The following is a 25,000-nucleotide window of genomic DNA, read 5'->3' on the forward strand; positions in this document are numbered from 1 at the left end:
ATGGGGAGGAATAGCAGCTTCAACTACTCGCCACAGCCACACAATGACAAGTGCGTGGCAGCCCAAGCAGGGACCTTCCTGGGTGTGGATGAGTCCATGCTATTGGTCCATCGCTAGTGGTCAGGATGAATCCTAGAAGGTGATTGGTCAGTGAGTGTTCCCTATGCCTCCACTCTTCCTGTCGCTGATAGCTGGAGGGATCATGAGGGGAATGTTTATATTCGGATGGAGGTGACTGGCAGCGGGTCGGATAACTGGCTCCATGGCCATATCTGGCACATGGGCCGTAGTTTGGGGACCCATGTTTAATTTCCCCACGGCACACCTGATCATGTCTCACGGCACACTAGTGTGCCACGGCACACTGGTTGAAAAACACTGGTCTAATGTACATGAATCAAAAAGTAAATAAAATGGAAGATTATATTGTACTCTGATTAACATGTGCTGTAATCCAAGTATCTTCCATTGAAACATTGCAATAAGAATGTTTTCCAGCTAATTATTTTAGCAAAGCATCTATCCTGATTTCAAAAAATGGTGGAGGGGGAGGAAACCCATAAGAATAGAAGTTACTTATGACCTAGGGTCATAAAACATTCCCCTTGACATAATAATAGTTCCAAAAATAATTGCAAGTTATTGTAATTATTGTTGACTGTTTTCTATGGCTAGTAATAATAATATCACCATAATTATTACAGCAAACTTGCATTAGAAAAGTATTTTCTAACTTAAAATACATGCTATTATACAGTAATGTTGCCGTTGTTTTACTAACAGATATTCGTTCTAAAGTAGGATATGCATCTCACACCAATGACATTTATTGAAAATTACCAATTAGCTCATTGGAAGTAGAAGACAACTATAATACAAGCAGTTACATGTCAAGTAATGTAGTAAAAATGGCATTCAATTATTCATATGGAATCATAAGGATCCTGCTCATTGGAACAGTATCCCCTCAAAAGATCCTTTTTGCCACACATTTTAAAGAAACAAATAACATACATACATTTATTTATTTATTCATTCAATCTTTCTTTAAAAAAAATAAAATAAAGTTTATTAATTAACAAAGGGTAAATGGGGAAAAGAAAGGAGGAGTACATAGATTTTAAAAGGGGGATAAGGGTATTTGTTACATGGTGTTGTATTTTGACGTATATATCTTACGTTGTAACAAAAGTTTCAATATTCACATTTATATTTTATTACTATCAATACTTCATTTTTCTAACTTATCTTATTATTTAAAAGGTAGTAATGAGTAGCAATAAGGATAGTAAGAGACATATTTATAAAAAAGTAGTTAGGAAAATAGATTTAGATTGTATAAAGTATTTGTAAGATAATAAGGGAGGGAAAAAGGAAGGATCTGCCTAAGTAGCAGACGTTATCAGGAGATACGACATGATGTGATAGTATGTTAGTGAGTATAGCAGTAATATATCAGTAATGAAAGTAAAAAAGGAAAAAGAAAAGAAAATATATTTATATAAATATTGGAAAAGAGGAAAGGTGTAGTTCGGTTAGTATAGAATACGGTAAGTAATTAGATTGTAATGTTATTTGAGTTTAAGAAACAAGTAAAAAGAGTAATGTTGTCGGAATCAGGTTGTGATCAAATTTTGTTTTTTATTTATTTATTAATTTATTTGTTTATTTATTTTAAGCGTCGGTATTGAAATTATTTTATTAATCAATGGTATTTTGTATTCGAAACGTTGCGAGATAAGAGAAGTTATTGGGTTATGAAATGAAAGTTAGGTATCTTTTTGCAGTAATCCATCTATACCAGTTGTCCCATATATTATAGTAATCGGAATCTTTTTTCTTATGAATCTCCATTGTAATTTTTGACATCTCTGCATATTCCATAATTTTAGAAATGATTGTTAGTATTGGAGGGGGTTTTTCCTGTTTCCAATACTGTGCGTATTCATTCAATCTTTCATTCATTGGATTTATATGCCAAATGGGGCCTGCATCATCATCTTATCATCCTGAATTATTTGTGACTACAAATGACTCAGTGAACAGGATTCAATCGATTGTATTGCAAAGGAAGGGAAAAAGAAGTTCAATGTACAGTATATCTTTCATGATGGCAAAAACATTAAAAGATTGTTTTATTCTTCAGAAAAATTAGAAAAGAATTCAATTAGAATTTTTTGCATGGGCAGTGTTTCGGGAAAATCTTGATTTGTCCAGCAGCAGTAATTTAACACTTAAATATTTGGAACAGAACCTCCTAAACCCATTTTATTTCAAAGCATTCATCATAAGAGCCCGAAATTTCCCCAAATCACAGCTTTTCATTACAAACGCTTTGTGTTCCTTTTTCAGATGGTCAGACCAATCCATTACCATCATTCCTCTAGTTAGAGAGCCACTGAGCTCAACACTTACGGCAATTGTTGTGATTTCTGTGATGAAGTTTTCATCAATGGCAGCAGCCATAGCATAAGAGTCGCAAGAAACAAAACCCAAGTGAGGTTTTGCAATTTTTAAACTATGAGCAAATATTTTTTTCATGAACTTGGCTTTCTCAGTATTCTGATTCACCCATTCATGGTAGAATTCCTATGAAGGAAAAAACAATGCTGAACATTAAAAACCAGCCAAAGAGGGAATTATCAGGGAGGAAGGAGGGAGAACAATGGGCAATCATCCGGGAGGAGTCACAATTACTGCTACTGTTCTGTCGGCATGTTTCAACCGCCCGCAATTACAAGGTAATTAGTCCAGGAAGACACACACCACACGATAAAAGGAAAACCCCAAAGTTTTTATAAACAGAAAAACAGAAACAGCTCCCTTTTTAAATGTCAAAGGGATTTTCTGGTACACACAAGGCACAGGTTAAATGCAGTCCAATTGCTCACCCAATAACTGGGAAATTGAGTCCAATTCTAAAGTCCAGAGAGTCCACACACAATCTTGAACAGCACAAAAACCACGATCTTGACGAAACAATGAATCAGATAAACTGCCATGAGGCTAAAACACCAGGCTGCACTTTTATCTGTAGCACTAATTACAGCAGCCCCACCCAACCACAGGTGGCCTCATTTTCTCTTGTAATAATCCTTCAGTTGTTGTCTCCTATGCATCACTCTATGCATGCGTGGATGTGTCATTAATTCTTGTTCAGAATCCAAGGATGATACAGATGATTGATCTCCTCCTGGGCTGTCTGCCAAACTCCCCTCTTCCCTGTCACTCATGCTTCCTTGGTCAGAGGAGGCTTCGTCGACAGATTCCATCAGGAGCAAAACAGGCCTACGGCATGTGGATGTTTCCCCCACATCCACCTGCACAATCCTTGGGGCAGGAGCTGGGCCAGAGCCAACCACAACAGGTACCTTGCTAGAAGCCAAAGAAGCAGACCCAACAATGCTATGTCGCTAGAACCAGTAGCCTTGGAATTTCTGCCCCCATTTTGTTTTGGAGACTTTGAGGAAGACCTAAGTCGTCCATGTTGCTCTGTAAGCAGTGAAGGGCTACCAAAATGTTTACTACCACACTGTGGGCATGGCTTATGCAGGACAGCCTGCATTTTCTTTCAACATCTTTCAGTCCAAATTGGGTGTTCTGGGGTCAAGCTCCATTTTCACTATCCCACTGCCCCCCCCCCATCTGGGCAGTAGCCCACCCCTGCCTGTAAGCCTCCCAAAGATAAAAATAAGTTTATGTTGTGGTTGGCTCTGGGCCAGCTCCTGCTCCAAGGACTGTGGGGGTTGATGTGGGAGAATCCTCACATTATCAGAGGCCAGTTTTACTGCCAACAGCTTCCGACAGTGAAGCGTCTGTGTCAGGGGAAGATTCTGGAAGTGAAGTAGGATCAACGGAGGAGGTAATTACAGGCAGCCCATTAGTTAATTATCCCATTAGTGAACCATCATCATCATTATTATCATCCTTAGATTCAGAAGAGGATGCATTCCTAGATCTTCGCAGACGCAGGTTGATGTCAAGGAAGGAACAAATGCGCAAGAATTACAGGAAATAAGGGAGAACACCTGTGGCTGGGGCAATTAGGCTAATGGGGCTGCTGATAAATTGCTAGTGTTGTTGCCTCTCGGCGTGGAAGTTTATCCGTTTGGTGAGAGAGAGAACTGTATTTCACATCAAGATTTTACAAGGACTCTTTGAACTGTTTCAAGATTTTACCAGGACTTTGGACGAATTCACAAGTTTTGGCTTGAGGACTCTTGAAGGGGGGGGTGGCTGTGACGTCTTCACAGCTACCTTTATCTGTTTTTATTTTGTTTTGGCTTATCACAGCCTTCAAAGTTTGTGGTTTGTGGGAGAGCACTTTGGCTGATAAAAGTGCGTTTGGACCATATTTTTTCTTTATGATAAACTGCCTTTGTTTACTTTACAAGAGAGTATGTGTTTGAATTTCCACTTCAGACTTAATTGGGACTTGTAACATGATGCCCGTCATAACAAGTTTACAACTATAGAGAGCATAAATCTAATGAAAGATCAACTGCTAATTTATTAATAAAATGTTTTGCTTCAGGAGAAAAGATACCCTTTGTAGTCAATACAATACTATTGTTTCTATAGTGTATGGGTGTATGTACCAGGATTATCCAGAAAGTAAGGTTACAATGCACGTAGCTCTCGCGGGGAATGTTTGCAGGGGAAGTTGGTATTACTACTGTGTAACGGGAAGCTATCAGAAGAGAGCGAGCCGTGCCAGTGGTCAGTAGATCATCGACTGGGCATTGTGGTGAAGGTTAGAGATGAGCATCTTCATTCCATTTCCCTCCAAGTGTGAAGTGTGTGCTGTGATACTCTACCTAAATGCTAAGGGCATGAACGCTGCTTTCCCACCCTGTTGGGGCTCATACTCTCCACCCCACTCCCTGGCATGGATTGATCACTTACCTTTTTTTGGTAGATTTTTGTGAATCAGGTGCTCCTTTGCATGACCTTCCTACACAGGGGAGGCAGCATAGCCCCATTCTAAAAGCAAGTAGAGTAAGTCTATGCAACCTAGTTTAATTAACCCTCTGGTTCTCAGGGTGAGCAATTTGATTTTTAATAGGGGCAATTGGAATCTTATTGTTGTGAGCCGCCCAGAGTAAGAATTGTATGTCATTGAGTGGCGGGGGTTCAGGATTTTAGAGATGCTTAGATGGGGCATGGGCAAAAAAAGGTTGGGAACCAGTGAATTAACCTATCTAACTGCACAGAATAAAACCCCATTGAATTCAGTGACAGTAACTCCCAGGATAGACAAAAGAGTAGAGAACTCTCTTACCCAGGGCAGTGAGCAGGCACAGGTGAACTCCCAGGCTGCAATATACATTGGGCAGGTGTACTCATTTAAGACAATGTAAGCAGCTTCAGGATCACTTGCAAAATTGAATTCTCCACACACTTTAATATTTCCTCTGGCTAAAGGAATCAAAGACAAAGTTTTTTTAGAAGAACCATTTCATTACCGAAGTAGATGAATTGGAATGAACCTATGAATAAAATCATATGTAAACATCATGCTCATATAAAAATATATTTTATTGACAATGTGAAACTTTATGGCCACTGTAGCTGTAGCTGAGTTGCAAAAATCCAGACAGTCACTTAATTTAGAAATTTTACCACTTGTATAAATTTCGTTGCACATAAAATGCAATTTATTCATCTAACTATAGATGAATGTTCCCTACATTCACTAAGATACCTATAACATTTAAGTCACAATCTATAAAATATGCCTATAAATATGAACGTGGATACATGTAGCTTTGTTTGCATTGTGTGAGAAAAGCTTTTTGCAAACATGTTTTAAAATGGGAAGATGGATTTCCTTTTCAAATATATGGTCTTCTAACGAAATTGCAGAATGCATCCAGTTTCTGAAGATCTCACGTCAAGGAGTATTCTCCCCTTCATATGCAGCTTATACCAGAGGCTGACAAGTTGTAGAGTCAGGAGGTTCCTCTACATTTTAGCTTGGGAATCTTTCTTTCTATAAAATATAGACAAACCTAACCACAGTTTCAGTTAGGAAACTGTGACCATCCTAGACCAAGCCAAGTCCAAAAACATCAGGGAATTTCTAGAAGCCTGGAACTTTGGCATATTAGTCATCAATAGATACATACACATAAACAATATCTACCGACTGTCAAAAGAGACAATCAACCATTCAAAAGGGAACAAAAAGACGTATGCACCTCTCCAACAGTAATCAACACCCAGAGGAGTAGAGATTAACTCCAAAATTAACATCAGACCAATTTACCTATATTTATTTAGTGTATGGCACAGCCAGGGATCACCGAAACAGCTGGCTGCCTCTGTGAAAGGTATTTTTTTCAGACAGTGTTGAGGTGTTGAGACACCTTCCCCCAGGCTTTTATATTTTATGTTTGGTATGTATGTGTTGTTTGGTTTTTTAAATATGATAGGATTTTATATGATTTCTTTTTTAATATTAGAGTTGTTTCGCTATAACATAGTTTTTATTATTGCTGTGAGCCGCCCCGAGTCTGCGGAGAGGGGCAGCATACAAATCTGATAAATAAATAAATAAATAAATAAATAAATAAATAAATAAATAAATAAATAAATAACCTGTGGGATGCCTGAGTGGCAGACAGCAATGGGAGGGGCTTCTTTCCTGTCCCTACACGGTTTATTCGCTTACGGAAATCAAACCACCAAGCTGCGGACCTCAGCAGAGGACAAGCTCAGTGTTTTACCATGTGAGCCATCCTGGCCCCCATCAGACCAATATAATAATAATAATAATAATAATAATAATAATAATTATTATTATTATTATTATTATTATTATTGTTATTATTGTTATTATTGTTATTATTATTGTTGTTGTTATTATTATTTATTAGATTTGTATGCCGCCCCTCTCCGAAGACTTGGGGCTGCTCACAGCAATAATAAAAACAATGTTACAGCGAAACCAATCTAATATTAAAAAAGAAAGCATATAAAACCCTATCATATTTAAAAAAAACAAACAACACATACATACCAAACATAAAATATAAAAGCCTGGGGGAAGGTGTCTCAACTCCCCCATGCCTGGCGATAAAGGCATGAATATGAATAAGCACTACCCCCAATCAAGGAACTGCCAAACAAGCTAACAATAAACAGCTCAAATAAAGAACCTCCATGACCGATCCCACCAACACTGACAGGGCAAGCCTGGCATTGATGATGTTACCTCATTTGGGTAATGAAATGTCTGCAAGTAAACAAATTACCTTAATTCTGGCTACTGTAATTCAAGTGTATTTCTACCAAGTGTATTGTTATGCCGGGCTTCACTTTACGAGCTCCAATTAAGTCAGAAATGTAAATTCAAGCACCCGTGCTGTTGTAAAATAAACAGAAAAGCAGTTTATCCCAAAATAAGGCTGAGTCTGATGACCTACTATTGGGGTCATTAACTAGTGGGCTGGCTGCAGCCATCTCTCTATCTGATTCTTCTTCTCCCCCAGTGTCTGACCTTGGCAATGAATCCTCATTGTCCGAAGCTGATGGCAGTAAGACAAGTCTCTGGGAACCTGAGGATTCACCTAAACCAACATCCAAATTCCCCGTTGCAGGAGCTGGCCCAGAGCCAACCACAACATGTATAAGGTAATTTTTATCCATAAAAAAATGAACAAATAGGTTAAAATGAATTTTAAGCATGGATTTGCCAAATTAGGCAGAGATAAATATGTCAAACAGGTTTTCTTGAGTTCACTTACATTCTGTATTTCCTCCCATGATGAATAAATTTTTAAGTTTCTTGGGAAGTGATGGGTCCATTTTCACTGCTAGTGCTATATTTGTCAGTGGACCAAGAGCAACCAGAGATACCTAAAGATAAATTTATTTATTGAATATTATTAAAAACACATAAATATAAGACTATATTATTTTTTGTGGTTGATTAGGCTTCTTCTTCAGATCAAACTGTTGTTATAGAGACAATATATGATCATATATTTGGATCCAGTCGGAAATAGTATAATAAGTAAATCTTGAACTGAAAGTCAAAAAATATTTTGCTGCACTCATAAGGAATGTACTGTAACTCCATTTCGTACAGCCTAGTTTTGTCCTTGTTCTGATAACTTTTTTCTAGGTTCCTTGTGTACACAGTAGGGCTTCCTTATCTTCTTTATCTATCATAGCCACCCAAAATTTCTGAGTGCCAGGCAGCATGCAGGTAATACCTGGGCTGCACAACCACAAGTTGTGAAAGCAAAGAACTACAGGGGAAAAAATTGTGGCATTTATTTACTTATTTATAAACACAATTTGGCCATGACAGATGTAAGTATTCACGGACCCCAGGCCTGCTGGCAAAGCCAGGTCTTCACAGCCCTTCAGGAGGCCAGTAGGATGGGGTTAGTAGGGACATCAGGGGGAGTTGGTTCCACAGACCCGGAGAAGCCACAGAGAAGGCCCTCCCCTGTGGTCCCACCAACTTACATTGTTTAGTCAACGAGACCTAGAGAAGGCCAACCCTGTGTGATCTTATTGGTCTCTGGGAGATATGCAGCAGGAGACACATATATAATATATATATATATTGTACTAGACATGTAGATTTTTGCAGCCCTATTAAAATGTGCTGGAATTCATATTGGGGAATTGAACAGACTGAGAAGGATGGAAGACAATGCAAGACCTTATTCTATTACAAATTAACGATAAATATTTATGGCACCTGTACCATCTCACCTGACCTGGCCGCTCATTGATTATTCTTAATATTGCAGTCACAGCATTTTCTTTCTGCAAAAGTTCTGTTCCTGGGGCATTAGGATCAGGAACATCGCCCAATCCATCTTTACCATGGAACTGTGCCCCTATAACAGGTCCACCAAGTAGAGAAGCAGCAGCACCTGGATAAACTGGAATCTGTATATGAAAAGATATCAAGATAATATGAAATTTAAAGAACTATTGATCTCCCTAAAGGTAAATAAGAATGTGAAATAATTGAATTGCTCTATGAGTCCCACCATCCCTTTTTTATTTCAAGCATATTTTATCACATTAAAAAAATTGTCTCATATCTATATCTATACTGTATTTATTTATTTATTTATTTATTTTATTTATTACTTAGATTTGTATGCCGCCCCTCTCCGAAGACTCGGGGCGGCTCACAACATGTTAGCAATAGCACTTTTTAACAGAGCCAGCATATTGCCCCCACAATCCGGGTCCTCATTTTACCCACCTCAGAAGGATGGAAGGCTAAGTCAACCTTGAGCCGGTGATGAGATTTGAACCGCTGACCTACAGATCTACAGTCAGCTTCAGTGGCCTGAGTACAGCACTCTACCTGCTGCGCCACCCCGGCTCTTTCTATATCTATGTCTATCTATCTATCTATGAATGACATGTGACTGCTTTGTCACTTTGTGCTCCTAGACTTCTCCCCAGGTGAGGTTGTTACTCCTGCCACTATCGGTGCTCTGCGCATGCAGCTCTGCGTCTCCGTCCGAGCGAGATTTTGCCTCTCTGCATGTACAGGAAGCAAAATCTCATGAGATGCGCGTATGTGAGATTCCAATGATTTTTTTGCTTTCGCATATGTGCAAAAGCAAAAAAATTGCTGAAATCTCATGTGCACGCATGTCCCCTTGTGAGATTTTGCTTCTGCGCATGTTTTTGCGAATTTCTCCATATTTGGATGCCTACTCCTCTTCCACTGCTTGAAAAAGAAGCCTCCCGCTCCCAGGTTAATACTGACCTATATTTCTTTGCCCAAAGCACAGCTGATCAGCTCCTCAGCTGTGTTTTGGGCTGAATCCTGCTACAGAACATGTGCAAAAGCACAATTGCACAAGGGGACGCACGTATCCGCGTGAACTGTCACAATATGAACCAGTGGCGAAGGTAAATGGAACCTACCTCTCTCCCACACACAATGCTATGCCATATGTATTGGATTGTTCAGTTGGGGCAATTACCTCAAGTTTATTACAAACTTGCAACACACGGAGCACATTTCTAGATGTATTTTCCAACAGATTGTTTCCATAAGTGCAAGTAATCCCCAGGACTTCTACGCTGGGATTTGCAAGAGCCATCATAATAGCTTGAGCATCATCAACACCACAATCAGCATCAATCAACAGAAGTTTCTTCATGTTAGAAATATCTATGGAAATAAAGAAACATCAATAATTTTAAAAAGTAACTTTTGTATCAGCTGTAACCAATGTTGACAGGATACTTTGGATAGATAGGACTCAAGTGCTGGATGAACCAGAGCATGAAAATAACTTCCTATCAATAACTTTCATAAATGATCATAATGAATAATGGGTTTGATCAGCCATATGATGTATATTCAAGTTTTATTTATATGTTCTATTTGAACATGCTGGTGCATAGAGAATGCACCAGTATACTATGGTGGACTGAAATAAGGATATATTGGAAATCAGATCAAAATATAACTGATGAAAGTAACAAGAACCAATCCCAAACTCTGACTTGAAGCTGCCCAGGAACAGCTTGACTCCTCCTAAATTGTTTTCTTTGTTGTTGAATATAATTTTAAAACAATATGTGATACGTGTTCTGCCTGGGCCCAGCACCAGTCGGAAATAAAGAGACACACATGCTGTTCTAATTTTAATCATAAGCAAAATCTATTGGTAAAGCAAATCATGCAATCCACTGGTTAATTTCTAAGGAATTTCATGCTGGCCACTTTCTCTCTAATGAGCTGAAGGTAAGAACTCCCGGGCTGCGAGCCACAGGGCTATAAAGCTTAGTTCTTGAAGGGTCTCTGACAGCTTGAGCAGACTCACAATTCAGCAAAAAGGTGCAAAGCATCACACAGGCATGAAGGGAGAGGACTGGAACTCCAAAAGTCCTCTCCGCTCTGATACTCCGGTATCCATGATGAGGAATGTTGTCTGCCACACCCACCTTCCCTTAGAAAGTTCCTTATATATTGGCAATGTGTGGCCATGTGTCCCATAGATCTATTAATGCCAAGAACCTTTTTTCAGATATTCCTCCTCTAATTCCCCATCGTCTTCTGACTCACTAAGTCCCATAAGTGGTGGACTATCCCATAACAATCTCTAGTGGTTCCTCAGTCTCCAATTCTCTTTCATTCTCGCTCGCAGACTCAGATGGCAAGAACACTGGCCTGTGATGCCAGTACTCCTCCATCTCCTGGTCCTTAAAATCTGTGACCAGCTGAACCAGACGTGTCCCACTCACAACAATATGATTCATGAAAACCGACTGTAATAGCACAACAAATTAATGTTACTATTTATATTTCTCCTTCTATAATGGAGGCAAAGGTGCTTCTGTGAATAAATAAAATTGCGGGGTTATATCATTGGACATGTATATGTCCAGAAGTATCTTACAAAGTGAAAAGGCCATGATGGATACCCCAGACTAACATTGATCGCATTGGACCAGCATGGCGGATTATGGTCTATTGCTTTCACATGCCAATACAACCTCAGAAATGGCCCTCAGTCACTGCATCTCAGGACCGTATTCATTGGAAACCTGCAGAAGAGACCAACATCCAGCAGTGGATAGACAATGACTAAAATGACGACGATGATGACAACGATGACATAACGATGATGATGATGATTTTGACTTATTGGATAGGAAGAGATTACAAGAGAGCAAACAACTACACTATGGGAAATACACATTGAAAGGAACTACCTATTTATTTAATGTGCTTCTGGTGAGTTAGATGATGAAGGGAAGCTTTTTGCATAAAATTCATTGGGATCATTGGGATTGGGCAGCATAGAAGTCGAATGAATGAATGAATGAATGAATGAGTGAGTGAATGAGTGAATGAGTGAATGAATGAATAATCATGCCTATTTCAGGTAGCAATGCAAGTGGGCAAAGGATACTAATAACTATGTACCAAGGCTACCATGTACCAAGGTACTAATAAGGATACTAAATATGATTTATGATTGTTTCCATAGTAAGGACCTTTGTAGCATCCCCATGACTATGCAATTAAAATTCAGATGCTTGGCTTAACTGGTTCATATTTAGGACCATTGCTATGTCCCAAGGTCATGTGATGATCTTTTGCAACCTTTTGATGAGCAAAGTCAATGGGGAAGCCAGATTCACTTAATAACTGGTTTACTAACTTACCGGTAACTGCAGTTATTCACTTAACAACATAGATACTAGAATGCTCATAAAATGGAGAAAAACTCACTAAACAAAGCTCTTTTAACAACATAAATGTTAGGCTGAGTTACGGTCCTAAGTTGAGGACTTCTTGTAATCAGGTAATTGCAGCCTGAGGCAAAAAAAAAAAGCAGTTTAAGAAGTGATCCATTGAACAAGGTATCTCTCCCTCTGCAAGTGAGGAAATTCTGGAGTTATGTAATCACAGACAGGACAGAAGTCCTTTCTAATTCAGGGTTGACATGTTTTTAGGAGTGGCTGTGGGTTTTGCCTCCCAAGGACAATTCCATCTGTCCGTCCATCACCCTGGGAATTATTGACCACCTCGGAGAGGGTCCGCAACTTGGGCGTCCTCCTCGATCTACAGCTCACATTAGAGAAACATCTTTCAGCTGTGCCGAGGGGGGCGTTTGCCCAGGTTCGCCTGGTGCACCAGTTGCGGCCCTATTTGGACCGGGAGTCACTGCTCACAGTCACTCATGCCCTCATCACCTCAAGGCTCGACTACTGTAATGCTCTCTACATGGGGCTACCTTTGAAAAGTGTTCAGAAACTTCAGATCGTGCAGAATGCAGCTGTGAGAGCAATCATGGGCTTTCCCGGGTCCCGTCAACAAAACAAGGTTGTTTGGCAGGGCCCAGGGGAAAAGCCTTCTCTGTGGCGGCCCCGGCCCTCTGGAACCAACGCCCCCCGGAGATTAGAATTGCTCCCACCCTCCTCGCCTTTCGTAAGCTTAAAACCCACCTCTGCCGTCAGGCATGGGGGAACTGAGATATTCTTTCCCCCTAGGCCTTTACAATTCATGCATGGTATGTTTGTTTGTTTGTATGGATGTTTGGTTTTACAATAAGGGTTTTTTAGTTGTTTTAGTATTGGATTTACATGCTGTTTTTTTATTACTGTTGTTAGCCGCCCCGAGCCTATGGAGAGGGGCGGCGTACAAATCCAATAAATACAAATACAAACATACCAGTTTATGCCTCAAAGTTCTGAACAGGTGGTATGTTCCGGTCTGTTGCTTTCTCTCAATATCTTTTTTTATACCATGGCAACCAAAACTGAATGTAATACACCACACTTGGAATACTGCACCGATTTTGAGTTATTGAGACTCTAGAAAGAATGCAGAGAAGAAGAACAAAGATAATTAGGGGAATAGAGGCTAAAATATATGAAGAACGGTTGCGGGAATTGGATATGTCTCTTTTAATGAAAAGAAGTCTAGGGGTGACATGATAGCAGTGTTCCAATATTTGAGAGGTTTCCAAAAAGAAAACAGGGTCAACCCATTCTCCAAAGCACCCAAAGGCAGGCCAAGAAGCAATGGATGGAAACTAATCAAGGAGAGAACCAACCTAGAACTAAGGAGAAAGTTCCTGACAATTGGAACAATTAATCAGTGAAACAACTTGCTTCCAGAATTTGTGGGTGCTCTAACACTGCAGGTTTTTAAGATTGGACTACCATTTTCCTAAAATGGTATAAGAGTTTTCTGCCTCAGCAGGAATTTGGACTAGAAGACCTCCAAGATCCCGTTCAACTCTGTTTTTATGTTATTCTTTTAATCTCCTTTCCAGCATTCTTTGGCCTTTTTTTTTGTCATGGAGTTACCCTATTTCCCTCTATCAGACCTGGGTTTTTAAACCACTTTGCTGGAGAGTTTATGGAGGTGAGTCTGGATCTGTCTTGCCCATACACGTTCTTAGTCACTGCATGTGTGCTTATGAAGACAATGCCTCTGTGCCTGGTAATTCATTGTCAAGCTAGCTGGAGTGAGTAAAGAAAATGAAGGAAAATGGTTCCCTATGCTGCAAGATGAAAAATGTTAGCTTATTAAACTTGTAATTTGAAAGGAAACAGTTAATGTCCTTATCAAATTTGATAACATAACATCTGAAGTAAGTCCAGGTTTCATGCAGGTATTAAAATCCAAGATGCTTTCTCAGTCAATCATTTCCTGCACTGCTCCCTTAACTCAGATAACAGATCGGAAGGGACCTTGTAGGTCATTTAGTCCAACCCCCCACCCAAGCAGGAAACTCTACACTAGTGGTTCTCAACCTGAGGATTGGGAGCCCTTTGGGAGGTTGAACGACCATTTCACAGGGGTCGCCTAAGACCATGGACAAATTTCCCATAGTTTTAGGAACTAAAGCTTCTATTTTGGCGCCTTGGAACATATTTTTATAATCCGACCAATCAGGCATTTACAGTGTGGGTGTCCCTCTGACCTTTCTGCCAATCAGCTTAAAACTCTATAGGGAGAATTGGCTCTAGACTTATGGTTGGGGGCACCATTTCCTGTAAGGTGCGCGTGTGCGCACGCATGCGTGCCAAAATACCCCCCCCCGTGCACCCTTTTCCATGGGCGTGCGCTCCCCATACCCCTGCCAGCCCACGGGGGGGCGGGGGCAGGGAGGTGCGGCAGGAGGAAAGGGAGCCCTGCCTCCCCACGGTGCCTCCGGCCAAACGCGCCCCTGGCTTCTCGGCCCTGCCCCCCACCCGCCCGATCCGTCCCCTCTCCTCCTCCGCCGCCTCCTGCCTTGGGGCGCGATCCGCCCCCTCTCCTCCGCCACCTCCTGCCTTGGGGCACGATCCGCCCCCTCTCCTCCTCCGCCCCCTCCTGCCTTGGGGCGCGATCCGACCCCTCTCCTCCTCCGCCGCCTCCTGCCTTAGGGCGCGACTTCTCTCACGTCGGTGACGGCTGCGGGATGAAAGCGCTGCTAGCCAGGGGGCTGCGAGAGAGGGCTTTCTCTGCGGGGTTCGGGAATGCCCGCCCCTCTCGCAGCCCCTTCGCTGGGACCACTTTTGTCCCGGACTTCCAGCAAGGGGGCTGCAGTAGAGGCAGGGCAGGCGTTCCCGAAGCGCTTGGAGAAAGCACTCTCGCAGCCCCCTCGTTGACAGAGAGAGAGGGAGAAAGTGAGAGAGAAAGAGAGAAAGAGAGAAAGGGGGGGGGAGAGAGTTAGCAAGAGAGAGAAGAGAAAGCAAGCAAGAGAGATAGAAAGAAAGAGTGAGAGAGAAAGAAAGCAACAGAAAGAGAGAAAGAAAACAAGAGAGAGAGAGAGAGCAAGAGAGGGAGAGAGAAAGTGAGAAAAAGAGAGAGAGAGCAAGAGGGGGAGAGAGAAAGAGAAATGACTCTTGATTTAAAGCATATGGTAAAAAGCACCCAAATAACAGAGAACCCCCCCCCAGCCATTTGTGTGTGTGTGTGTGTGTGTGTGAACTCTTGAACCATTTCCAATAGCTCACCTCTAATTGGAAATGGTTCAAGAGTTCACACACATACACACACACACAAGGGGGGAGGAGACAGGGATGGAAAAAGAGAAGATAATAATAGTAATAGATTTTGGTTTTGTTTTATTATTAATTTCTTTTAATAAAAAAAGAAGGGAATTTTTTTCTTATTTATTTATTTATTTATTTATTTATTTATTATCTATTTTTTATTTATTTATTTATTCTTCTATGCTGCCCAATCCCAAAGGGACTGTCGCTCAGACACTATACTTTTCCACCCACACCGAAAAAAAATTAGAGAGAACATTGGTTGGGGGTCACCACAACATGAGGAGCTGTATTAAGGGGTCGCGCCATTAGACAGGTTGAGAACCACTGCTCTACACCATCTCTGACAAATGGCAGTCCAATCTCCCCTTAAAGACTTCCAGTGATGAAGCTCCCACAACTTCCGAAGGTAAGCCATTCCACTGATTGAAGTCCTATCAATTCTCACTTTATATATAATTATTATGTCTGATGGGGCAAAAACCAAGAGCATCTTTTCAATATTCCCTGACTTGCCTTCAAAGTGAGGATTATTCTGGAGAGAAAGCATCATAACTCAATGCCCTACATCTTCTTTAGCAGGACAGCTGCCTTCAGGGGGCGGTTGGTTGACCTCCACAAGAACAGGCTATTGAACTAAATGGCCAGGATCCAATCCACCAGGACATTGCTTATAATTTTATGGGGAATATTTGCTCTTTCTTTCTTTCTTTCTTTCTTTCTTTCTTTCTTTCTTTCTTTCTTTCTTTCTTTCTGTCTGTCTGTCTTTCTTTCTTCCTTCCTTCCTTCAAATTTTGAGGGGGGTATAAAATTTTCTTTATTTTTTCTCCAACATACAGTAAAAACATGAGCAGTAAAAAAAAACCCCACAGGATCAGTGCCTAAAATAATAATAAATAATATTTTTGATACGTTAAACATTCAGAGAAAAGAAAAGCTAATAATGCTTTTAATATGTACTTTTTATCCTCTTCTTTCCTAAATTAATTAAAATTAACTACATATGAGACATATTTCATCTACAGATAGAAATATTATAAAATCTAATCCCTTATATTCCTTTTGATATTACCCCTCTTCTATATATAATAAAACATAAACATCTCAACTCAATATTTATTTATTTATTTATTTATTTATTTATTTCTACTTCTATGCCACCCAATCCCGATGGACTAAGGGCGGCTTACAACAGTATAAAATTACAAAAACAATAAAAAGAAGTCAAATATAAAACCCAGATTATAAAGCCTTAATTAAAAGAACTAACCCATCTATTTGCATACATGACATTCATACAATTTGGTGATTTATGACACCTGCTTAGGAAAATGCACCCATGTGACTTGTTTTCATAACTTGTGCTTCCTGTACTTGCTGTGTGGTTTTATTCTTCATATTGGAAGATAAGCAGAATAAGAGTTTTTAACGCCGCAGATCATTTTAGGCAACCTTTTTTTTAACTTCGTCCAGTTTATAAACCTATTATGCAAAGCAATGAGGAGTCTGAGGGAAACGAATTAACAAGTTAAACTTGGGGCAGTTGGACTATTTAAGGCTATTTTGCCCAGAACCTAAGATGAGGAATTTGCTTTTCTTTAAAAAAGAATAATAAATAAATAAAACATTAATTCGCCTTTATCACTAACAGCCGCTATTAGGTAGGGACAGACGAAAACTAGTCTAAAAAGCGGGGTTAAAAAGGCGCTAATGAAAAAAACGAGCCAAGCGGACCAGCGAACCTGCCGAAGCGACGACAGCAAAGACCGAGCTCGAGAGGGCGTTGAGAACGAGCGCCCAGAATCGGCCGATCACAAGCGGCCGAAGCCGGATTCTTTCGGAGCAAATCCCCGTCGTTGTTATGGCAACCGCCTCCTGATCGCTGCGCGCCTGGACCCTCGCCGAGGCCTTTAATCGAGAACTGAATGCCCAGCGAGGAAGGACGCTCGCTGGGCCCCGAGGCGGCTGAGCTACGTGCGAGCCCTTGGAAAGCTCCACCGGAGGAGACGCGTGAAGATATTTTCAGCCGTGAAAATCCGCCCGGCAGTTTTGCCTCACTGTCTGTGGATGTTAGCGCTAAGGTGCGATTTCTTCAAAGGGAATCGAACCCCTTAACATCTTCGTCGTGGCTTTGCCAGATCTGGTTTCGGGAAATAACGGACCAAGAACCGTTACTCCAAGAGGAGGCGCCTACGGCCGGCTTGTATGTGGCTTGCACAAGAGCCCTCTGAAGGCGGAAGACCTTTATTGAGACCGGATATGTTACTAATCTTCTGGCACAAAATAAGACCAGCGGTGCATATACAGTGGTACCTCTACTTAATAACTTAATTCGTTCCGCGAAAAGGTTCTTAAGTAGAAAAGTTTGTAAGTAGAAGCAATTTTTCCCATAGGAATCAATGTAAAAGCAAATAATGGGTGTAAACTCATTAGGAAAGAAATAAAAGTTTGGAATTTGGATGGGAGGAGGAGGAAGGAGAGGTGGAGGAGAGTTGCTGCCCAGAGTGAAGGGAGCTTTTATTTTCTCTGGGTGCTAGCAGAGGTTTATTCCCTCTTCAAACACCCAGAGAAAGGAAAATGCTTCATTCGCTCTGCACTGCCAAAGCCTCCTTAAGCACCACCGAAAGGCTCCTCTGGCAGCCCAGAAAAGCCCGAGGTGGCCACGATTAAAGGAGGAATGGCAGGAAACTGGCCAGGCCTTCGTGCTGCTCTCAAATTTCCTGGGAAATTTTTCTGGACTCTGGTTCTTATGTAGAAAAGTTCTTAAGTAGAGGCATTCTTAGGTAGAGGTACCACTGTATTCAAATGCTTCCAGTGATCCTCAGATCAAGTGTTATACCATGGGCAGCTCCTATCCTGCCGGATCAGTGTGGCTAAAGAGATAGTTCATGTGCTGTGGCACTGTCGGGTAGATTGCTACTACTGCTACTTCTGGTGCACTGCACGCGTAACTTCAGTTGTGTTATGTGCGTGCACATACTATGTGCGCATGTCCCCAGCATGTTTTTCCTTCTGTGCATGCACAGGAAGCAAAAATGCACTGAAATCTTGCGAGGGGACATACAGGAGAGATTTCAGCGATGATGGAAAACCCATGCACGCACGCATCCCCTTGCAGCCGAAGCAAAAAATACAAAAAAAGATGCTGGGGCCCATAGGACTGCCACCAGAGTGGGTCGCATACAATATGATGGCCGCTATTGGTGCGCAGCCCGCTACCACACCAGTAGCAACCTACTAGTGGGTACTATGCTCTAAGGACTTCCAGTTAGAAATTGCCACCTCTCTCTTACATCATCAGTCTGGCAGCACTGTTTCAAACGAGAAAAAAATTATTAAGGGGCAGAAGCTTTAATGAGGTGTAGCTTACTTATCAGATCTCAGGAGTGGATTAATTGGTGTAGAGCTTGAAAAGGATGGATATGCAGCTGTATGTTACTTGTGATACAGATTTGGAGAACTTCAATGAGCAATTGTAGTATATCAAGACCCTATTTGTTGGGGTCTTCCAAGATAGTGTGAAAACGTTTGAGGTCAGGTTGGTGGACTCACTCTATAACAACAACAGAGTTGGAAGGGACCTTTGAGGTCTTCTAATTACTTCTAGATACGAACACTGCTATCATGTCTCCTCTAGTCCTTCTTTTAATTAAACTAGCCATGCCCAGTTCCTGCAACCGTTCTTCTTATGTTTTAGTCTCCAGTCCCCTAATCATCTTGTTGCTCTTCTCTGCACTTTTTCTAGAGTCTCAATATCCTTTTTGCATCATGGCGACCAAAACTGCAGTATTCCAAGTGTGGCCTTATAAAGTGGTATTAACACTTCACATGATCTTGATCTATCCCTCTGTTGATGCAGTCTAGAACTGTGTTGGCTTTTTAAGCAACTGCTACACACTGCAGGCTCATATTTAAATGGTTGTCCAAGATCCTTCTCATAGTTGCTACTGTTGAGCAATATACCACATATACTGTACCTCTGCATTTTGTTTTTCTTGCCTACATATAGAACCTTACTTTTTTCACCATTAAATTTCATTTTATTAGATAGCGCCTATTGTTTCACGTTTGTCAAGAACCTTCTGTATTTTGCACCTATCTTCTGGAGTGTTGTCTATTCCTTCCAGTTTGGTGTCATCGGCAAATTTGATAAGTTCCTCATCTATCCCCTTGTCCAAGTCATTGATGAAGATGTTGAAGAGTACTTGGCTAAAACAGAGCCTTGGGGTACTCCACTGCATACATCCCTCCATGTAGATGTAGTTCCATTGAGCACTACATGTTGAGTGTGGTTAGTTAGCCAGTTTTGAATCCATCTGGAGGTGTTGCTGTCTATCCCACATTTTTCTACTTTATTTAGTAGTAGGTTATGGTCCACTTTGTCAAAAGCCTTACTGAAGTCCAAGTAAACCAGATCAACATTTCCGTGGTCCACTGATTGTGTCATTTTGTCAAAGAATGCTATAAGTTTAATCTGGCATGATCTGTTTTTGACAAACGCTTTTGGTTATTACTTTGTTTGCTTCTAAGTGCTCATTGATTGATTAACTTTTCCAAAAATTTTCCCCGGTACTGAGGTCAGGTTGATAGATCTGTAGTTTCCTGGATCTGTTTTTTTTCCCTTTCTTGAAGATGAGAACTACATCAGCTATTTTCCAGTCCTCTGGCAATTCCCTGGTGCTCCAGGATCTTTGAAAGATATAGTTCAGTGGTTCTGAGATCTCGTCTCCCCGTTCCTTCAGAACCTTGGGGTGTAATCCATCTGGTCCTGGTGATTTGAATTCGTCTAGGGTGGCAGGTGTTCCCTTACCATTTTCTTCCCTATTTTAACTTGTATTCCTAATATGTTTTCTGAGTTGCTGTTTTTGATAGGTTGGGCTGTTTTTTCTCTTTGTGTAAAGACGGATGCGAAAAACGAGTTGAGTAGTTCTGCTTTCTCCCTGCTGCTTATCACCTTCTTGCCGTTTTCTCCCTGCAATAGACCAATTGTTTCCTTGACTTTTTTCTTGTTTTTAATATGTTGGAAGAAGCTTTTTCCAACATATTAAAAACAAGAAAAAAGTCAAGGAAACAATAATGAAGTGTCCTGGGAGATTAGATTCTGTACTTTGATAGGCTCAAGATGCAGAAGGGTCTTGACGGACTTGAACATTGGGCGCTGTCTAACAAAATGAAATTCATTGGTGAAAAAAGTACGGTTCTACATTTAGACAAGAAAAACAAAATGCACAGGAACAGTATATATGTAGTACTGTTGCTCAACAGTAGTAACTAAGACCTTGGAGTCTTAGCGGACAACCATTTAAATATGGGCCAAAAAAGCCAATATAGTTCTAGGCAGCATTAATAGGATAGAATCAAGATGACGTGAAGTGTTAATACCATTTTATAATTGCTTGGTAAGGCCACCCTTGGAATATTGCATTGTTTTGGTTGCCACGATATAAAAAGGATACTGATACTCTAGAAAGAGTGCAGAGAAGAGCTACAAAGATGAGTAGGGGACTGGAGGCTAAAACGTATGAAGAACGGTTACAGGAACTGGGTATGTCTAGTTTAATGAAAAGAAGGACTAGGGGAGACATGACAGCAATGTTCCGATATCTCAGGGGTTGCCACAAAGAGGGAATCAATTATTCTCCAAAACACCTGAGGGTTGAACAAGAAGCAATGGGTGGAAACTAAACAAGGGGAGAAGCAACTTAGAACTAGAGAGAAATTTCCTGACAGTTTGAACAATTAATCAGTGGAATAACTTGCCTCCAGAAATTGTGAATGCTCCAACACTGGAAGTTTTTAAGAAGCCATTGGATAACCATTTGTCTGAAGTGGTGTAGGGTTTCCTGCTTAAGCAGGAGGTTGGACTAGAAGACCTCTAAGGTCCCTTCCAACTCTGATGTTATGATGTTGTTGTTGTCATCATCATCATCATATTATTATTATTATTATTTATTATTATTATTATTATTATTATTATTATTATTATTATGGTGATCATGTTCTTTGCATTGTGCTGAGAACAGATGTCAATTTTTTGTCTGTTGCTTATTTTGCAAACATTTGACTTTCTCCAAAGTAGAATGTAGGGAAACAATGCTGGCAGATCACAGCGTTGGAAGAGGAGCATGAGAAGGGGACTTTCTAATTTTGTGAGAAATTGTGGGTGCCTGTGATGTGGCCATTAGCTCCTTTGCCTCTTTCCCTGTATACATACTATGTTAGTTTGTTGAAAGGTCTGGTTCTCAAGTTAATCTCACTATTCTTGTCCACTTGTGTTAGAATCTGTCTCAAGGCGATTGTATGCAAATATGGTAGTGTATGGAAGAATGCCATCTGGGGATTGAAAAGAGGTACCATCCTTGTCATGGTTGTAGCTTGGAAGGTGAGGGCTACAGGTGACAACCAATGAAGTTCTGTTTCTGTAGTCTGCTTCCACAAATTAATCTGACTCTTTTGTCTATTGGTGGAGAGAATGCCTGGCTTAACTCTATGAGTTAAGCATGTCTGTCAGAACAAATTCAGTTTTCATGTGGCAAAAGATAGACTTGAAAAGTTGAAAAGAACTTTTAACACTTCAATTGATAATTGATTAAGTAATAATCTGTTTCACATGTAACATAACCACCCTTTCTTCCCTCAATTGTACTTGTTTTTAAATTTTACTCCAATTTAACTATTCCATGCATCTGATGAAGTAAGCTCATAAAAATGTATATCTTTCAATTTGTTACCGTAGTTAGAAAAGTTGCTATTCGATTCCTTCCGATATCGGCTGAGGTAGATTAACCTGGCCCTCTTAGTGTCTAGAACAGTGTTTTTCAACCAGTGTGCCGCGGCACACTAGTGTGCTGTGAGACATGGTCAGGTGTGCCTCGAAGCTCAGAGAGAGAAAGAAAGCAAGAGAGAGAAAGAGCGAGCGAGAGAAAGAGAACAAGAGAAAGAAAGCAAGAGAGAGAGAAAGAGAAAGAAAGCAAGAGAGAGAGAGAAAGAGAGGGAGGGAAGGAGAGAGAAAGACATAGAGGGAGGGAGGGAGAGAGAAAGAGCAAAAAAGAGAGGAAGGAAGAAAAGAAAGAAAGAGGGATGGAGAGAGAAAGAAGGAAGGGAGAGAAAGAGGGAGGGAGAGAGAAATAGAGCGATAGGGAGGAAGAGAGAGAATTTTTTTGTCCAAACTTTTTTTAACTCCCACCCTCCCCCCGCTCAATGTGCCCCAGGGTTTCGTAAATGTAAAATATGTGCCGCGGCTCAAAAAAGGTTGAAAATCACTGGTCTAGAAAACGAGACTCTTGTTTCAGAATCCAGGAATGCTACACAAGCCTCATCCAGTCATCAACACCCAGAAAGGATAAAGTGGTAAAATTGCATGTGATTTCTTTGTATTTTAAGCAATTGTAAATAGCTGTTACTGTTTTGATTCTGCATATATTTTATATGCAGATCTGTTCTAATACTTTTAACTTGATTACAAGTTAAAGAAAACTTCAGGAAGAATGGTCCTTCATATGATAATTACTAGTTTAATAATGCTTCTCTTACCAATAATGCTTTTCTTACCAATTTTAGAGTGGTGCTTTTTAGCTTTCTATGCAGTTACATTTTACCAGGCACTCTATCAAAGAACCTGGATCCCACCATTATATAAATAAAAGCCACTTTTTCTGAAGTCACTCTAGCAGTAAAGTTTCATCCTAAATAGAGATTTGTTGACACTTTCATGACAGGTGTGGATTTTTAAAAAAATAATGAAATGCCTTCAGGTCCATTTTATCATCCTAATCCTTTCCCCCCCATTTCTTGCACCAAAATAATACAAATAAACTGAGCAGAATAAGGCACAGTTATAAAATACTAATGGGTCCTTATGATTATGAGCATCTTTAGAAAAACAACTGAACAATCAGGCATGATCAAATCACTTGTGAAGAGCAGTAGCTTATTGGCTTTGTGCAGTTGTCTTGTCTGTTTCTCCTGTCCCCAGTTCCAGACACTGCAATAGGAATGTCAAGCCAGCCTCTCAATCCAGCTATGTCCAAGAAGGCTAAAAGGTAATTTTACAAGGCCAACAATTTCAGGATGCATTATCATAGAGGCTATGTGTGCTGAACTTCAAGTCACAATAGCCAACAGCTAGTGATAAAAGTGCTGGAATTTGTGATTTAACAATACACAAAGACAACAGCATTTCTTTGCTACAATCCATATTCTGTGAAAGTTAGGTCAACAGGATTTTGTTCCGATGACCCACCGTGGTCTTTCTTCGTTCTGTTGAGCTTGTTTCTCTTAGAGCTGGTTATTATAAACTTTATCCATTTCTTTTCATAAATTGTTGCAATTACAAATTCTATTGTACCATTCTGTTTCTGTTGTAAAATTCTGTGCCTTTTTGGAATTCTGCTAAATCCCCTCCTCCCCCGCCCTCCAAGATTAGATTGACTTTGATTCTGGAACCCAACCCTGCTGGCATTTCATAACACTTTGAACATGAGGTTGAACTGCTAGTTGGAATCCACGTAGTTATCAATTTGTGGCAAATTGGCTTTACCTCAATTGCCATTGCATGTAGTTTGATTTTACATTATTTTTGTTTTGATTTTAAATCTTGTTAGCTGAGTCACTCTGTGAGATGGGTGACTGTATAAATCCAATAAGTGAATAAATTGTAGTTTGTCGGTCTCCAGGACCAGAGGTTTAGCCTTCTGAGCTTTTGGACTCATACTGGAGCCATTCTTGATGAAAGCTTGGAAGACTAAACTTCTGGTCCTGGTGACTGACTGAGACTGGATCCTACAACATTAACCTGGGACATGTATATTTGCCTTCATATGTGAAAAATATTTTTATCCTTACCTGCTCAGCTCAAGTTCTCTCAGTCTGAATGCTTGCTACTTTTCAACGCTGTGGACTTTGACCGGATCTTGTTAATATTTACCCAGTGTATTGTAAAAATATTAACAATGTGTTGAATGTAAGAAACTGCAAAAGTAGCCATTTAAATCAATATTCTTAGAGCCAAAATTATGTAGGAGATAATGGAATTGAATTTCCCAGCTTTATATTTCACTGAAATGCAATAAAAACCATCACTTGTAAACCAGCGAAATACTGCGGACATAGTATACTTAGATTTCAGTAAGGCATTTGACAAAGTAGACCACAACCTATTTCTTGGTAAACTAGAAAAATGTGGAATAGACAACATCACCCCCAGATGAATTGTAGCTGCCTGACAGATGTACTCAATGAGTAGTCCTTAATGGTACTACATCCATATGGAGGGAAGTAAGTGGTGGGGTACCACAAGGTTCCATCTTAGGCCCTGTACTCAATATCTTCATAAATGACATAGATGAGAGAACAGAAGGGGAACTCACCAAATTTGCAGATGACACTAAGCAAACGTCCCAGAAGACAAGCTCAGGATTCAAAAAGATCTTGACAAACTTGAACAATGGGCCCTATCCAACAATATGAATTTTAATGTGGACATTTCAGCAGGAAAAATCATAGG

At 40.4% G+C, this 25,000-nt stretch overlaps 1 protein-coding gene across 2 annotated transcripts; it reads right to left on the reverse strand.

Annotated features, from left to right (window-relative positions):
• Positions 1–805: 805 nt before the first annotated feature.
• LOC139166828 (inosine-uridine preferring nucleoside hydrolase-like) lies at positions 806–24,381 on the reverse strand. 2 transcript variants are annotated; one of them, XM_070750962.1, is made up of 7 exons: positions 24,340–24,381; positions 13,178–13,320; positions 9,972–10,162; positions 8,731–8,910; positions 7,749–7,860; positions 5,282–5,418; positions 806–2,589 (listed from the first exon to the last, which is right to left on the reverse strand). In XM_070750962.1, the coding sequence occupies exons 3-7, from the start codon at positions 10,149–10,151 to the stop codon at positions 2,269–2,271; spliced, it is 930 nt and encodes a 309-aa protein (XP_070607063.1). In that variant the 5' UTR covers positions 10,152–10,162; positions 13,178–13,320; positions 24,340–24,381; the 3' UTR covers positions 806–2,268. The 2 variants fall into 2 exon arrangements, with proteins under 2 accessions (XP_070607063.1, XP_070607064.1); XM_070750963.1 differs by lacking the exon at positions 13,178–13,320 and having other exon boundaries at positions 24,340–24,374.
• Between the last annotated feature and the right edge of the window lie 619 nt (positions 24,382–25,000).

This window comes from Erythrolamprus reginae, chromosome 4 (assembly GCF_031021105.1).
Source record: "Erythrolamprus reginae isolate rEryReg1 chromosome 4, rEryReg1.hap1, whole genome shotgun sequence".
Classification (NCBI taxonomy): Eukaryota; Metazoa; Chordata; class Lepidosauria; order Squamata; family Dipsadidae; genus Erythrolamprus; species Erythrolamprus reginae.

Coding starts and splice junctions, on each gene's coding strand:
- LOC139166828 (XM_070750962.1), bottom strand. CDS start 10,151: ATGAAGAAACTTCTGTTGATTGATGCTGATTGTGGTGTTGATGATGCT. Junction 7,861..8,730: donor TCAATGAGCGGCCAGGTCAG/GTGAGATGGTAC, acceptor ATTTATCTTTAG/GTATCTCTGGTTGCTCTTGG. Junction 2,590..5,281: donor GTGCCTGCTCACTGCCCTGG/GTAAGAGAGTTC, acceptor TTTCCTTCATAG/GAATTCTACCATGAATGGGT.